The sequence below is a fragment of the Martes martes genome, assembly GCF_963455335.1.
Source record: "Martes martes genome assembly, chromosome: 4".
Classification (NCBI taxonomy): Eukaryota; Metazoa; Chordata; class Mammalia; order Carnivora; family Mustelidae; genus Martes; species Martes martes.
Genome location: NC_137891.1, coordinates 82,271,442 through 82,287,851, shown reverse-complemented (window position 1 = coordinate 82,287,851; position 16,410 = coordinate 82,271,442). Strand labels below are relative to the sequence as shown.

General features: G+C 37.9%; 1 protein-coding gene across 1 annotated transcript; it reads right to left on the bottom strand.

Moving 5' to 3' along the window:
- Positions 1-460: 460 nt before the first annotated feature.
- CLXN (calaxin) lies at positions 461-13,548 on the bottom strand (the record flags this gene model as incomplete). Its single annotated transcript, XM_080802589.1, has 6 exons — positions 461-520; positions 2,868-2,972; positions 3,253-3,404; positions 4,083-4,187; positions 5,108-5,266; positions 13,491-13,548. The coding sequence occupies 6 exons, from the start codon at positions 13,546-13,548 to the stop codon at positions 461-463; spliced, it is 639 nt and encodes a 212-aa protein (XP_080658715.1).
- Between the last annotated feature and the right edge of the window lie 2,862 nt (positions 13,549-16,410).

Genomic DNA, 16,410 nt, shown 5'->3' with positions numbered 1-16,410 from the left:
GATATTTATGTGCTAAATGTCACTGTTATTCTTTTTTAAATGCTGTCTTCATTATTTACTGTTCCAAAGGAAATTCAGTAGTTTCACTGACTTTTAAATGTATACCCAGCATTTTTCTGACATGAAGAATATTTGCCTCAATAATTCGTGATTATGTAATCTCTACTCATTTCATTAATACAAGTGTTTTATGGTAGTTATAAGATTCAACAAATAGTCTATGTGATAAAATACCTGGCAATGTGAACTTGTCTTGCCAAACCCAACATTTAATAAGGGACTTCCTGTCTTCCATGTATTTCACTTGCATCTTGCACCATAGTTAAATGATACATGTTGGTGAGCCCCATTCCCCACCCCAAACACAAAATTCATCACTATCTTTCTGAGCTAAATGGAAAAAATAAACAACATGCATGCACCTCTTTTTTTACTCATTTGAGACAACACATTTAGGTATTCATATATCATTGAATTCACTTGGATCTTTGAATACTTGAGCTTCAAATTCCATATGACTCTGTAAAAAATGTGCTCAAATTAGTAAAGACTTCCAAAAAAGGTAAGAAAAACAAAATGTTCTGTATGTTTCCTTTATGTTTGAAGAGCCACAAGATAACTAAAGAAGAGTGGGGACCAAGAACCTGTGACACTCATGCATTGTACACTCACAGGTACAGTGCTATGTTCCAACATGACACTTGGTCTGGGGCCACAAAGATGAGTAAGGCACATGACACAGCTCTCTAGGAGCCTCCAGCCTAGTGGCTGGATGGCCAGAAACTGAGCTTAATTCACTGAAGGAAGGGTGTAACAGGGTAAGCACACCAGGGCTCTGGAGTCCAGGAGGCCATGTGATGTCACAGCCAGGCTACTGCTGGAGTGGAGGTGCTTCCTGGAGCCAAGAAGCTGCACTGAGAACTGGGGTGGGGAAAGGATGTAGTACAGCAAGACAAGAAGACTTCACTTGGGATTTATTAACAAGTAGGGTGTGGTGACCTCAGCAAGAGCTGTTTCAGGAGTATGCTAAAGAAGCCATGGTAGTGTAGGTCATAAATATAAACAATTCTCCCATGACATTTGACTGTGAAAAAGTAAGCCATTCGACAGGAAATAGTAGTAGGTGAGGGATTAAGGTAATTTCTTTTCTTTCTTTCCTTCTTCCCTTTTCCTTTTCATTCTTTCCCATCCATGTGTTAAGACAGACAATAAGTAAATGAGTAAATATATTCTATATAATGATAAGAACGATGAAGAATAAAGAGGCAGTGGTGAGGAGTGGAGGGAGAGGAGTCATTAAGACAGTGGATGGCATCTGTGTGGAGACTGAATGGAGTGAGGGTCTGAGGGATGTGAAGGTCTGGGGACAGGATGCTTAGACAGAGGCTACTTTAATTGCAAAGGCACCTAGGGAGAATAGCAAGGTGGCTGGAATGGCTCTGGGGCACGACCCCTCCATTGGGAAGGTAGCAGGAAACCATGGTTGGAGAGAGAAGAGGAGGCCCACTGAATAGACTTCAGACACACTGGGGGTTTTAGGCAAGGGAGGGGCATGGCAGCTTCTGTGTTTCCAAATATACTGGATGTTGTGGACATTAGTTAGTAGGGGACAACAGTAGAAGCAACAAAGCTAATGATCTAGGCTGGGTGACTGGGTAGCAGCTTGATTTAGGTTGGCAATCACAGACGTGTGGAAAAGAGGTTATATTCAGGGATATATTTTGAAGTAGTAGCTGAAGTAGTAGTGCTCTAAGAGGGAAATTAAGGGTGACAGGTTTCTGACTAAAACTGAGCATACAAGAGTGTCATTTGTTGAGGCAGGGAAGATGGTGGGGAGTGATTTTTAGGTGAAAACCAAGAGTTTACTGAGATTATCTACTGGCATGTTGAGTAGGCAGCTGGAGATTGGGAAGGTAGATAATGGTAATATTTATATATCACATCACTCCACCAACTTAAAATCTTCCAATTAATCCTCATGAGTTTCAAGACAAAATCCAGGCTCCAAGCCCCACTGGCCTTGGCTCTTCTATGCACATCCAGCCTCAAAATCAATCTCATACATTGAGTGCTCTTCTAATATAGAATTTTTTTCTCTTTCCCTTTCCCACCCTCATGCATATGCCATTACTTTGCTTAGGTTGCTCTTCTCTATTTTGATCTGGCTAACTATTCTGGCCTAACAACCCCGGTAAGCCTTCCTTGTCTCATCAGCCATTCATCAGTGATTCCATACAGCTGGATTAGATGCTCTTGACTACTGAAACCCTCTACTACACATATCTTTATGGACTTGAGCACCAGGGCATGCAGGATACTCCATAATTGGTGACTGAACTTGGACAACTTGCCTAAACTCTCTGAGCCTCATTTTTCTCACCTATAAAATGAAGATTAATAATACTACATCCTTCATAGGATTGTTAGGGGGATTTAAGGAAGTAATATGGGGCAGCACTTAAGACATTGCCTGACATAGATGAAGCAATGAACAAGTCATTATTATTATAGTAATACTTATCACACTGTTGTGTAATTATTTTCACATTGGTTTTTCCTAAGAAGATATTAGTCCTTGAATGCAGACATGAAGCCTTTCATCTGTGTTTCTGGAACACATTATGCTTTAATAATTGTTTCTTACATGAATGAATGAGTTAATGAATGGGAAAAAAAATACCATCAGGTTACAGCAGTATTATGAAATGAACCAGCATGTTCTTCTTCAGTTGGCTTTCTCTACTTAGAAACTATTCTCTGTGGGTGAATGTAATTCATCTGATCCTTCACTCACCAAACCAAGAAGTCCTGGGTTACTGATCCTACATTATATATTGGTCACTGTTCAGTGAAAGTAATATCATTACCTTCGGATCAGGAAGACATGGTCCAAAAGCTTCTAGTAGAAGGGTCTCTTCTCTCACAGCCTGTTCATAGTCTGTGAAAGACAGCTTCCCATCATGGTCATGGTCCTAGGGGATGACCGGCCATGTATCAGTCAACATGTATAATACTTATCGCAAACACAAACTGTCTTTTCATGGTCAAGTATTGATAGAATAAAGGTGTTGGAAAAATGAGAGACTAAATAATGAAATTGAAAAGAACTTTTATCATTACAATTAAAAAGCACAATATAAGTGTTTTATTTCACCAAGCAGGAAACTGATAGTTATTACAATTTGAATTCTTATTTCTGTCCCAGTCTGGCCTGTAAGTTTCAATATAAAACCCTAAATTTCCCATATTTACCATTTTTTTAAGTGTTATTTCAACCAAATCTTTAATTCCTTCATCAGGGTCTTCTTCAGATGGCTGTTTGAGAAGGCTGTTCTTCAACATATGGAACATTTCCTCCTTTGAAATGAATCCATCACCATTCAAATCAAACACCTCAAAGCAATCTTTTAAAAAAATAACCAATTATGAATTTGATACTATGACTAAGGGAATATTTGCTCTGACAAAATGTTCAAGGCCGAGGTCTGTATTGGGAATATTCATGTCAACACTGCAGGACTTAGTGCTATCTGATTTCCATAGGAAATGCTTAATGTACACTAGCTGAATATGGTCAACAATCCTTAGAAAATGGCTCCTTACACTCACTCATCTAAAAGTAACCATGCCAAGGAACAATGATTTGACCATTTCATCTTGAAATTCTTGGAAAACTGACTGAAATATGATCCTTAAACTGAGTTCATCAGAATGAATTAAGAATTAAATAAGAATCAGAACACTCTAATCAATGTTCTCTACTTTCATGGTTAATAATTCAGGTAACAATATTTACCTTATGTACATTAATACATAAATCCATATGTACATAGTTAGTATATGCTTATGCAGTCTTGCTTGGCATGAGTGACTCCTCAGAATCTTTTGATTTTCCTTGGTATTAATTTTTTTCAATCTTTATCATTGACTTGAATTTGCTCCATAAAACAGGCTAATGGAGATTCAAACCAACCAACTGAAAGACAAACCTGTTTTACTGGCTGGTTAGGAGGACATGGATGTACATTCTTTAGATATGGTAATTCTAATGTACAAAACAATAGGGTAACCTGAAATCTTACATTTCATTTTTTCTTCCAAAGTTCCTCGAAGAAATACTGATAATCCATAAATCCACTCTGATACGTTTACACAGCCATCGTTGTCCTTATCAAAACCTCGGAATACTAAGAGAGAAGTACAACATAATACCTGTGCTGCATTTTTAAAAAATATTTTATTTACTTATTTGACAGACAAAGATCACAGGTAGGCAGAGAGGCAGGCAGAGGGAGAGGGAGGAAGCAGGCTCCCTGCTGAGCAGAGAGCCTGATGCGGGGCTCAATCCCAGGACCTTGGGATCATGACCCGAGCCAAAGGTAGAGGCTTTAACCCACTGAGCCACCCAGGTGCCCCTGCATTTTTGTTCTTAGTAATATATTTACACTGGTGCTACCCACTTTTAAAACGTGGACAAAACTTCAGGATCAGATGGTCTGACATGCTAATTTGACAAAGAAGGAAACGAAGATATAACATTGGAAAACTCTTTTATTTAAACTTTCACATATTCCTTTCATATTTTATGGAAACAAAGTAAATTCTGAGTATCTAAATACACTAATCAATAATTATTAATATATGAATATATTGATATACTAAATGTGTTGATATGTTAACATAAAATATGTGATTTTATATTTTTCTTACTCAAGAAAAGTAATGCTACTATACAATTGATAAAGTTATAACTTAATTTTTATTCAAATAGTTTTGATGATATAAGGAAATTTATGTTCTTTTAAAATTTTTCTTTTCATTATTATATTTACTAAGTAGAAATAGAAATATTTTAGGTTTATGGATATAAAGTAAGGAAAAACTAATTATTCAAGCTGGGATTTGTTCTTTTCTTAAATACACAGAATAGAGTACATAGAATCACTTCCCTATGACCCTTCCCTCTGAATACATAAATTAAATTTTTATATTCAAGTGAAATTGGGAATTCAGAACATTAAGCTTCCTACCAAGACTGTCCAAACTCCCAATTTTTTTCCCAGTTATGGCTGGATCTGATCCATTTGAATATTATGTGTCTTCTTACCTCTGTCCATAATCATGTCATCTGTCATTCCAAATGTCACGTGCAGGATGTTTCGAAATGCATTACGATCTAGCCCAATGGTGGTACCTTGCCGCTCTGTTACTTCTCCCACCAAATTATAAAAAAGATTTATAAGACAGTTTACTTCAAATTTATTAACTGTGAAAAGATAAAATTAAGATATAACAAAAATGCATTTTAATCTTTAGTTTATTTAAATTTTGCATTAATGAGTTTATAGACAACATGAAGGCCACCAAATATTTAGTTTTTAACAGAAGACTATCCTGTTTTAAGATTCATGACCCTTAGTAGAGGATGACCACTACAAAGGATTCTCCACTAAAATAAGAGAAACAGCCTTACCTCCACACAGGGGTTGAATATTAAATTTAGTCACATTTAGGAAGAAAGTAATATTAGCCAATTTACCTGAATAATGATTGTGGGGCCAGATGCTAAACCTTAAAGGCAGTAGAGGTGCAATTCAAAGCAAGCGAGGTAATGCTTAAAAATGATAACTTTTCCCCAGCATTTTGATTATAGGCATTTATGAGATTTACAGCTTAACTTCTGCCTGGAAATAGATATCAGACTCCTGAACACTAGGCAACAATTTTCACTTCACATCATCAGCCTTAGTCAAATGAATAAGCTAGATTTTGGATATTAGAATCACTTTTTTTTTTTCCCAGTAAAGAAGCATTTAACCATATTACAACACCAATTATAGTTCTTATTGTACATGATGTGAAAATTAACATGCAAGTACTCAGTAGTATTTTGGAGAAAAGGAATTTTTATTTAAAATAGACACAGATGTGTATACTGGTCCATACACATAAATGTATGAAGGGTGTTTATAAGACCTGAGCTAATTATTTGTGTTCCAATTTTCATTTGAGGTACGTAGGTGAAAGCACTATTGCCTGGCATAAAGGTGAGTTTAAATATGAAGTATAGGTGGAGGATGAGAAAGGTTTTATTTCAAAACACAACAAATTATAGTTCAGTACTTCTAAAAACAAGGATGAAACCTGTGTGTGTTTAAAAGGTGAATTGTTTTGGTTTTGGTTTAAATAAACTAAATTTTAAAAATTGAAAAAAATGACTATATTGCATAAAAAATAAAATAAAGGAAGACAGCAGATAGGAATGGAGAAATCATGCCTCATCTGTAAGTCAAGACAGGCTCAAGTATGATTTCTGGTTTGGGGTATCACATTTTAGGTGGGACATTGAAAATCTGGGGAAATAAGTGATTTAGTAAAAATCTAGGTTAATACTAGAAAAGGATATAATGGTTATAATTTTAAAAAATGCTGTTAGTGGGGGGTTAGGTAAGCCTGGTGGTGGGTATTAAGGAGGACATGTATTGCATGGAGCACTGGGTGTGGTGCATAAACAATGAATCTTGGAACACTAAAAAAATAAAGTAAAAACAGTTTCTGAAAAAACACTGAAAAAATAAAGTAAAAACAGTAAAAAAAATTAAAAATAAAGTAAAAACAGTAGAAAATGGCATTTCAGTTCTTCAAAAAAAATTAAACATGGAAATACTATGTAACTCAGTGATTTCCACTTCTGGGTATGTACTTAAAAGAATTGAAAGCAAGAGCTCTGATACTTGCATATCAGTGTTTATAGCAATGCTATTCACAATAGCCTTAAAGGTGAAATCAAGCTAAGTGTCCACCAGTGAATGAATGGATAAGTAACACGTAGTGTATACATACAATGGAGTATGAGTCAGCCTTGAAAAGGAAAGAAATCTTGACCCACACTACAAGATGGATGAAGCTTGCAGACATTTTCCTGAGTGAAAAAAGTTAGATATAAAAGGACAGATATTGTATGATTTCACTTATATCATGTACTTAGAGTGGTGTGATTCATAAATACAGAAAGTAGAATGGTGGTTGCCATGGGCTGGGGAAGGGGGAAATGAGAAGTTATAGTTTAATGGGTACAGTTTCAGTGGGAAACATGAAAAGATGGATGGTGGTAATGCCTCCACAACAGTGTGAATGTACGTAATGTCATAGAGTTGTACACTTAAAATGGTAAATTTTATGTTATATATATTTAACCAAACACACAAATCTCCAAAAATAAGAGAGCTGCTACTGGTTAAAGAAAAGCCTGCATGAAGAATGATGTTCATGTATATGAAATGTTAGCAGTGGGGATGTTGATTAGCCATTTTTCCATCTTGGCTAAAATAAAATTAAAGAATATTACCTTAATTTATTACCCAAAGGATCCAAGGTTAGCCATAAGAAAGTTTTTTTTGTTTGTTTGTTTGTTTTTTGTTTGTTTGTTTTGTTGTTGTTGTTGTTGAAATGTTTCTTAACTTCCAGAATAAAATACTAAATGAAATTAAGGGAAATTCAAGAATGGATTTTCATCTTTTTGGATTGGTCAAATGTGTTCTGCAGACCATATCTGTAAAATGGTACATTAGCTGAGCAATCACTTAAGATTTTATTTTTCTCTGATTCTACAGAATTTATCCATTTCATCCTGGTGGGATTATCATCTGGCAACTAAAAGGAAATTGACTTTAGGGGAGAGTTTCTCTGTTTTTTTAAATTTTTATTTATTTTTAAAATTTCTTTTCAGTGTTCCAGAATTCATTGTTTATGCACCACACCCCATGTTTCATGCAATACGTGTCCTCTATAATGCCCACCACCAGGCTCACCCAACCTCCAACCCCCCGCCCCTCCAAAACCCTCAGATTGTTTTTCAGAGTCCATAGTCTCTCATGGTTTGTCTCCCCCTTCAGTTTCCCCCAACTCCCTTCTCTTCCCCATCTCCCCATGTCCTTGGTGTTATTTCTTTTCTTTTGTTTTTCTTTTAGAGATTTTATTTATTTGGCAGACAGAGGTGACAAGTAGGCAGAGAAGCGGGCAGAAAGAGAGGAGAGGAAGCAGGCTCCCTGCTGAGCAGAGAGCCCAATGCAGGGCTTGATCCCAGGACCCTAGGATCATGACTCGAGCCAAAGGCAGAGGCTTTAACCCACTGAGCCACCCAGGTGCCCCCTCCATGTTATTTCTTATGCTCCACAAATAAGCGAAACCATATGATAATTGAATCTCTCTGTTTGACTTATTTCACTCAGCATAATCTCTTCCAGTCCCATCCATGTTGATACAAAAGTTGGGTATTCACCCTTTTTGATGGAGGCATAGTACTCCATAGTATATATGGACCACATATTCCTTAACTATTTGTCCACTGAAGGGCATCTTGGTTCTTTTCCACAGTTTGGCGACTGTGGCCATTGCTGTTATGAACATTGGGGTACAGATGGTCCTTCTTTTCACTACATCTGTATCACTGGGATAAATACTCAGTAGTGCAATTGCAGGGTCATAGCATAGCTCTATTTTTAATTTCTTAAGAAATCTCCACACTGTTTTCCAAAGTGGCTGCACCAACTTGTATTCCCACCAACAGTGGAAGAGGGTTCCCCTTTCTCCACATCCTCTCCAACACTTTTTGTTTCCTGTCTTGTTAATTTTGGCCATTCTAACTGGTGTAAGGTGGTATCTGATATCTCAATGTGGTTTTGATTTGAATCTCCCTGATGGCTAGTGATGATGAACATTTTTCATGTGTCTGTTAGCCATTTGTATGTCTTCATTGGAGAAGTGTCTGTTCATGTCTTCTGCCCATTTTTTGACATGATTATCTGTTTTACATCTGTTGAGTTTGAGGAGTTCTTTATAGATCTTGGATATCACCCCTTTGTCTTTAATGTCATTTGCGAATATCTTCTCCCATTCTGTGGGGTGCCTCTTTGTTTTGTTGACTGTTTCCTTTGCTGTGCAGGAGCTTTTGATCTTGATGAAGTCCTAAAAATTCATTTTCGCTTTTGCTTCCTTTGCCTTTGGAGACATGTCTTGAAAGAAGTTGCTGTGGCCAATGTCAGAGAGGTTACTGCCTACGTTCTCCTCTAAGATTCGGATGGATTCCTGCCTCGCATTGAGGTATTTTATCTATTTAGAGTTTATCCTTGTGTATGGTGTAAGAGAATGGTTGAGTTTCATTCTTCTACACATAGCTGTCCAATTTTCCCAGCACCATTTATTGAAGAGACTGGCTTTTTCCCACTGTATATTTTTTCCTGCTTTGTCAAAGATTATTTGACCATAGAGTTGAGGGTCCATATCTGGCTCTCTACTCTGTTCCACTGGTCTATGTGTCTGTTTTTATGCCAGTATCATGCTGTCTTGGTGATCACAGCTTTGTAGTAAAGCTTGAAATCAGGCAACATGATGCCCCCAGTTTTGTTTTTCTTTTTCAACATTTCCTTAGCAATTCGGGTTCTCTTCTGATTTCATACAAATTTTAAGATTGTTTGTTCCAGCTCTGAAAAATGCCGGTGGAATTTTGATCGGAATGGCTTTAAAAATATAGATTGCTCTAGGTAGTATAGACATTTTAACAATGTTTATTCTTCTGATTCATGAGCATGGAATGGTCTTCGATCTTTTTGTGTCTTCTTCAATTTTTTTCATGAGTGTTCTGTAGTTCCTTGAGTACAGATCCTTTACCTCTTGGTTAGGTTTATTCCCAGGTATCCTATGGTTCTTGATGCTATAGTAAATGGAATCGATTCTCTAATTTCCCTTTCTGTATTTTCATTGTTAGTGTATAAGAAAGCAACTAATTTCTGTACATTGATTTTGTATCCTGCCATATTACTGAATTGCTGAATGAGTTCTAGTAGTTTGGGTATGAAGTCTTTTTGGGTTTTCCATATAAACTATCATGTCATCTGTGAAGAGAGAGAGTTTGACTTCTTTATTGCCAATTTGAATACCTTTTATTTCTCTTTGTTTTCTGATTGCTGTTGCTAGGACTTCTAATACTACGAAGGCTGGGGTAGCAATTCTCATATCAGAAAAGTTAGATTTTAAACTAAAGACTGTAGTCAGAGATACAGAAGGACACTACATAATTCTTAAAGGGTCTATCCACCAAGAAGATCTAACAATTGTAAATATTTATACCCCCAATATGGGAGCAGCCAATTACATAAGAAAACTGTTAATCGAGATAAAGAGTCATATTGATATGAATACATCAATAGTAGGAGATCTTAACATGCCACTCTCAGTAACAGACAGATCATCCAAGCAGAAAATCAATAATCAAACAAGAGCATTGAATGACACATTGGACTGGATGGACCTCATAGATATATACAGAAGTTTCCACCCTAAAACAACAGAATACTCATTCTTCTTGAGTGCACATGGAACCTTCTCCAGAATAGACCACATACTGGGTCACAAATCAGGGCTCAACCAGTACCAAAAGAATGAGATTATTCCATGCATATTATCAGATCACAATGCTTTGAAACTGGAGCTCAACCACAAGAAAAAGTTTGGAAGGAATTCAAACACCTGGAAGCTAAAGACTACCTTGCTTAAGAATGCTTGGATCAACCAGGAAATCAAAGAAGTACTTAAACAATTCATGGAAACCAGTGAGAATGAAGATACTTTGGTCCAAAACCTATGGGATACAGCAAAGGTATTTCCCCCTAAGGGGGAAATACACAGCCATCCAAGCCTCCCTCAAAAAAATTGAAAAATCCAGAATACACCAGCTATCTTTACACCTTAAAGAACTGGAAAATCAACAACAAATTAAGCCAACCCCACACACAAGAGGAAATAATCAAGATTAGAGTAGAGATCAACGAGATAGAAACTAGAGATCCGGTAGAACGCATCAATGAAACTAGAAGCTGGTTTTTTGAAAGAATCAATAGGATCGATAAACCATTGGCCAAACTAATCCGAAAGAAAAGAGAGAAGGCCCAAATTAATAAAATTATGAATGAAAAGGGAGAGATCACAACTAACACCAAGGAAAAAGAAACAATCATCAGAAGTTATTATCAACAGTTATATGCCAATAAGTTAAGCAACCTGGATGAAATGGGTGCATTCCTGGAAAACTATAAACTTCCAAAACTAAATCAGGAAGAAACTGACAACCTGAATAGACTAATATCTAGTAACTAGATTGGAGCATTGATCAAAAACCTCCCAAAAAACAAGAGCCCAGGACCTGACGGATTCCCTGGGGAATTCTACCAAACTTTCAAAGAAGAAATAATACCTATTCTCCTGAAGCTGTTTCAAAAAATTGAAGCAGAAGGAAAACTTTCAGACTCTTTTTATGAAGCCAGTATTACCCTGATCCCCAAACTAGGCAAAGTCCCCACCAAAAAGGAGAATTTCAGACCAATATCCCTAATGAATATGGATGCTAAGATTCTCAACAAGATTCTAGATAATAGGATCCAACAGTACATTAAAAAGATTATCCACCATGACCAGGTGGGATTTGTCACTGGGTTGCAAGGGTGGTTCAACATTCGCAAATCAATTAATGTGATAGAACAAATCAATAAGAGAAGAGAGAAGAACCACATGGTCTTATTCAATTGATGCAGAAAAAACATTTGACAAAATCCAGCATCCATTCCTGATTAAAACGCTTCAAAGTATAGGGATAGAGGGAACATTCCTCAACTTCATAAAATCTATCTATGAAAAACCCACAGCGAATATCATCCTCAATGGGAAAAAGCTGACAGCCTTCTCTTTGAGATCAGGAACACGACAAGGATGCCCAGTCTCACCACTCTTGTTCAACATAGTATTGGAAAGTTTCTCTGTTTAAAAAAGTTTTTAATTATAATGTCCGTTATTTGTAACTATTTCTATAGAATTTAACCAGTAATTATCAAGGTTTTTAAGGCCCACTTTAAAAATTTGACGTAAGGACAAAAATCAAAAGAGTTGACTATTTTCCTGCCAGGTTTTCTTTTTTTCAATTTTTATTTATTTATTTGCCAGAGAAAGAGAGAGAACAAGTAAGCACACCAAATGGGGAGCAGCAGGGAGAGGGAGAAGCAGGCTTCCTGCTGAGCAAGGAGCCCAATGCGGGACTCTCTCCCAACCTGAGCCAAAGGCAGACACTTAACCGACTGAGCCACCCAGGCTCAGAGAATGACTGTTTGCAGTACATTGCATACTTACTGAACAGAGACTAAAACAAATTCAGCATTGTGTATATCAGATATTGCATTGCTTTTGTAAAATGTTCACTAGATGTTTTAAGAAGATCTAGTCTTTTCCTTGAAATGGAATTATTTTGAGAGAAAAATAGTCATTTTGTGAATAGTCAAAAGGTCAATGTATTAAAAGGTAAATGAAAACCTGGCAGGAGGGATGCCTGAACATTCTAAAACGTGCTCTTAGAATTTCATAGGTAACTTTAGAATTGTATTTAGACAGAAACACAGAATTGTACTTGGTCAAGGAACCCAAGATATGGTTAATGAGAAAGATACTGTCTGATAAGCAAACTTGTAAATTTTGTTGCTCATTGCAAAACTAATGGCCACTTGAGAAAATTAGGAGAATCCATAATCCCAATATCGACTCCATTGTGCAAAGGAAGAATGGGTTTATCATCATTCTAGAGCTTATAGGATCTAGTGCTTTCTAGTTGTATTTAGTATCTAATGTAGTAAGTGGTGAGATGTTCTCCCTTAGTGAAGTGGCACTGTCTATAAAAGTTACGGTGTGTATAAACATCTGAAACTTCTTAGAAATTCTAAAACCATGTTTTAGAATGTGTGATTGGAGCAGATATCTTTATAAGTGCTCATTTTGTCATCTGCAAGGTTTCCTTTACCTTGAAACCCTACCAGCAACAGCAAAGCCCAAGTCTGGAGTTGGGAGTAGATTCTTTACTGTGTGTTTAGCTTTGTGGAACTCTTTGGTCTCCAGACACATTTCCTTTTTCTGAGGTACAGGGTTTTGTGCCATTTCAACTCTTTTCTAAGGATGTTCAGCTATTGATAACCATTTTTTCCTTTTGGACCTCCTGGTAAGTTTTCAGAACTTGGACCCTGCCAGTGTATTTGCACTAAAAAGAGCTAGAAAGCAGGCGTATGTTTGTTGTGCTAGTTTTCTTGAGCCCAGTGGGTTTCAATACATATTTGACACCTATGTCTGAGGCTAAAACCACACATGTTGTGTCAGTATATAAATAATGTTTCTATAATGGAAAGGTAAGTTAAGAAGAGGGTTTGAGAAGCAAGTTAGTGCATGTGTGGGAGTGTAGTACTAGATGCCTGGATACCTGTATAATGGTCCTTAAGATCATGGGCAAGCATGGGTACCTGGCCAAGACACTACCTACCATCCAGAGATTCCCTTCCAGACTTCTCTTTAGCGGACACTCAGACTGGAAGTGGGAAGCAGGCTGAGCAGCGGGCACTTTTACCAGGTAGAACACAAGCGCTTCCAGAAACTTTCTCATCCAGCACTTGATTCTTACTTACAGTGCTTGCAATTTTTAATTAAGGTTTCCGTCAACTTCTGCAGCTTCTTGCGGTTCATGCCGGCGGTAGGGAATTGGGCAGCGGCGGGTGTCTAGGGGCGCGCGGCTAACGCGACCCTTGCTTGCCCTGGGCCTGGGGCAGCTGGGCGAACTCTCCCCCACTCCGCGCGCGCGCGCAGCCCTAAACTCACAGAGTGGCCATGGCAACGCCTAGGCCGGCTGCCGATTGGCTTCCGGGCGCGCACGCGGGGTGCGTGCGCGGCCCTAACACACAACGTGGCCATGGCAACGCCTGGGCCAGCCACCTATTGGCTCCTGGGTCTGGGCGCAGTGTCCCACTTGGAGAGTCCCTGTCAGGGTACTTGCGGATTCTGCTCTAATTGATGAGTCCGAGTTTTGATTTTGTTGCTGTCTTTTGGGTTCGCAGCCCCTTCGATGGACTGCACTGTGAATCAAGGTCGTCTAAAATATGTTGTGCACGCTGCGTGAGGGGTATTTTGGATGGTGAGCGTCGCACCAAGAGAGGCTTCAGATCTTCAGGGAGATCTGGGGAAACTTGGAGGAGCTTCAAGAATTAGCAGGTGTGTTATCCCGACATTGTTTTGCAGGGTGTAGGAGGCTGAGGAGCTTGCCTTTAACGCCGAGCTACGTTTTTGGTTGTGTTTTTGCTATGATGCCTGGAGGCAGCCTGGAACAAGATAACCCTCAAGATTTTAGTGATGTTACTGGGAGCAAAAGTAACTTGGAATAGTCCATCTCCTCCCCTTCCTTCATTTTTGGAGGTGGAAGTAGAGGTTGTGGGTAGAATCTGGGAAAAGCCATCAGTAATGTTAAGCTAGTTAAAGAGGCAGCCTCCCAAAGAGACTGGTTGACAACTGCCACTTGTCTGTGGGGTACAATCCAACCTTGCTTTTCTGAAAAATATCCCAGTAAAATTGGTCTTTAACTTATTTGAAAGGCAGGCTCTGTGTTTTTTAATGTAGGAGGAGTTTCTGGTCTTCTTAACCACAGATGGGACACCCTCTTTGAATTAAGATAGCAATAAAATGTGTTAGCTCAGCCAGGAGAACAAAACCTACAGTATTCTCCAGTGTGTTTACCTACTTGTTTTACATCAGTGGGGAAAATGTCTTTGAAAACAAATTATTTCAGGGGTGCCTGGGTGGCTCAGTCAGTTGGGGGTTTCAGGTTGTGATGATCTCAGGGTCTTGGGATTGAGGCCTGCATCCACTTCTGGCTCAATGGGGAGTCTGCTTGTCCTTCTCCCTCTGCCTGTGCCCCCACATGTGCTCTCTCTTAAATAAATAAATAAATAAATAAGAAAACAAATTATTTCATAGTATACATACTGTCATTGTTAGGCTAAAAGCAGAAAAATTCTGCCAGTCATGAGTAACAATCCAAAATGAAATAGTTCCAGTGTTGAGGTCTTTGATTTTATCTCCTTTTTTTTAAAATTTCTATCTCAAATAAAGGTTTGGGAAGCTGTTTGAAACCAGAGTCAATCTGGTGAAGGCACGGACTGTGTTATCCTAAAGCAAATTCTCTAAGAATGGTAAAACAATGTGATATGATAGTGATTATGAGTTTGCAACAGTTCTCTGGTTACATAGCTTTCCTATATGTCCTGTTGTCTAGCAGCTGTGACACTTCTAATTAGATTGCAGAGAACAAATGGGAAGGACTAGACATTATTCTAATTGTACTCATCTGTGAAACCCTCATGACTTTTGTTCGATGACAGTATTGTAGAAACTATTTCATTTATAGAGATTGTTGCAGGACTCATTTTAAAAGACAAGGAGCCAGAAGAGTGGCTGTCAGTAGTAAGTAAGAGAATCCACTGGCCCCACCTGTCTTGTGCTGGTTAGTCTGTTATAAACCATGTATTAAGAGTTCTGGTCAGATGCCCTGCTGGCATGTCTTAGAGGGCAGGTTTCCACCAGTGGGGAGCACACTGATGGGCATATCCAGGTGTTTTTACAGACATCATACACTGGGAGCTTGTTGGTGAGCTAATCAGTTCTTACTTCACAAGTTTAGACTTAGGACCCATCAGCCATCTTCCCTTAAAGTAGAAAAAAAATGATGTAAGGACAGTAACACAGAAGGTCGATATTAAAATTGTCAAATCTGTTCTACCAGCAAAAATTCTTTAACCTGCTAAGAACACTTTGTAAAGTTCTCTTCTTCCATTTCTCCCCTTCCCCAAGTTCTTTCTTCCATGCTGTTCTTTTACTGAAAAATTTCCAAGGGCATTCCAAAGAAGAAGAAACTTAGTCCTCTAAGACAGCAGACAAAATATTTGTTAGGGGAGTATTTTGTCAACATATTGGAAAACTTCAGTGCATTCATTAAATTCTTGTGAAGTTTTTTGAACTTAATATTTTTAGACTTCATAAATAAGCTGTAGGCATGATAAGGTCAGTTAATCACATTTCAAAGCAAATTGACATTACTATTTGCAGTTTTTAGTTGCTTGTGTTGAGTAGACACAGGATCACTTACTCCCTCATGGGCGTTTTCAGAGTAAGACAACTGAACCTGAACAGTTACTTCGTATCGAGTCAATCAATAATAGAATAATAAAAAAACCTGCATTTAATCTCTGCTGTACACAAATTTTACTGTGCATGACATGATCATCGAACTTTCCAAAATTCAACTTTGCGATGGAGGCTTTTGTAAATAAAAAAGTACATTAAAGTGACTATCAGTGCTATAAATGTTTCCTTTAATTTTGTGTGCAAAACAGTCTTCCCTTCGACTCACAATTAACTGGAGTTTTGCCATGATAAATAGCTTGAACCTTGAGTTGATGAAAGTCTTTTACTTCATGTGGACCTTTTATGATGAAGGCATTTGGAAGCTGTTTAGGAAATGACATCATAGAATTGATTTTCAAGTAAATTACAAATCTA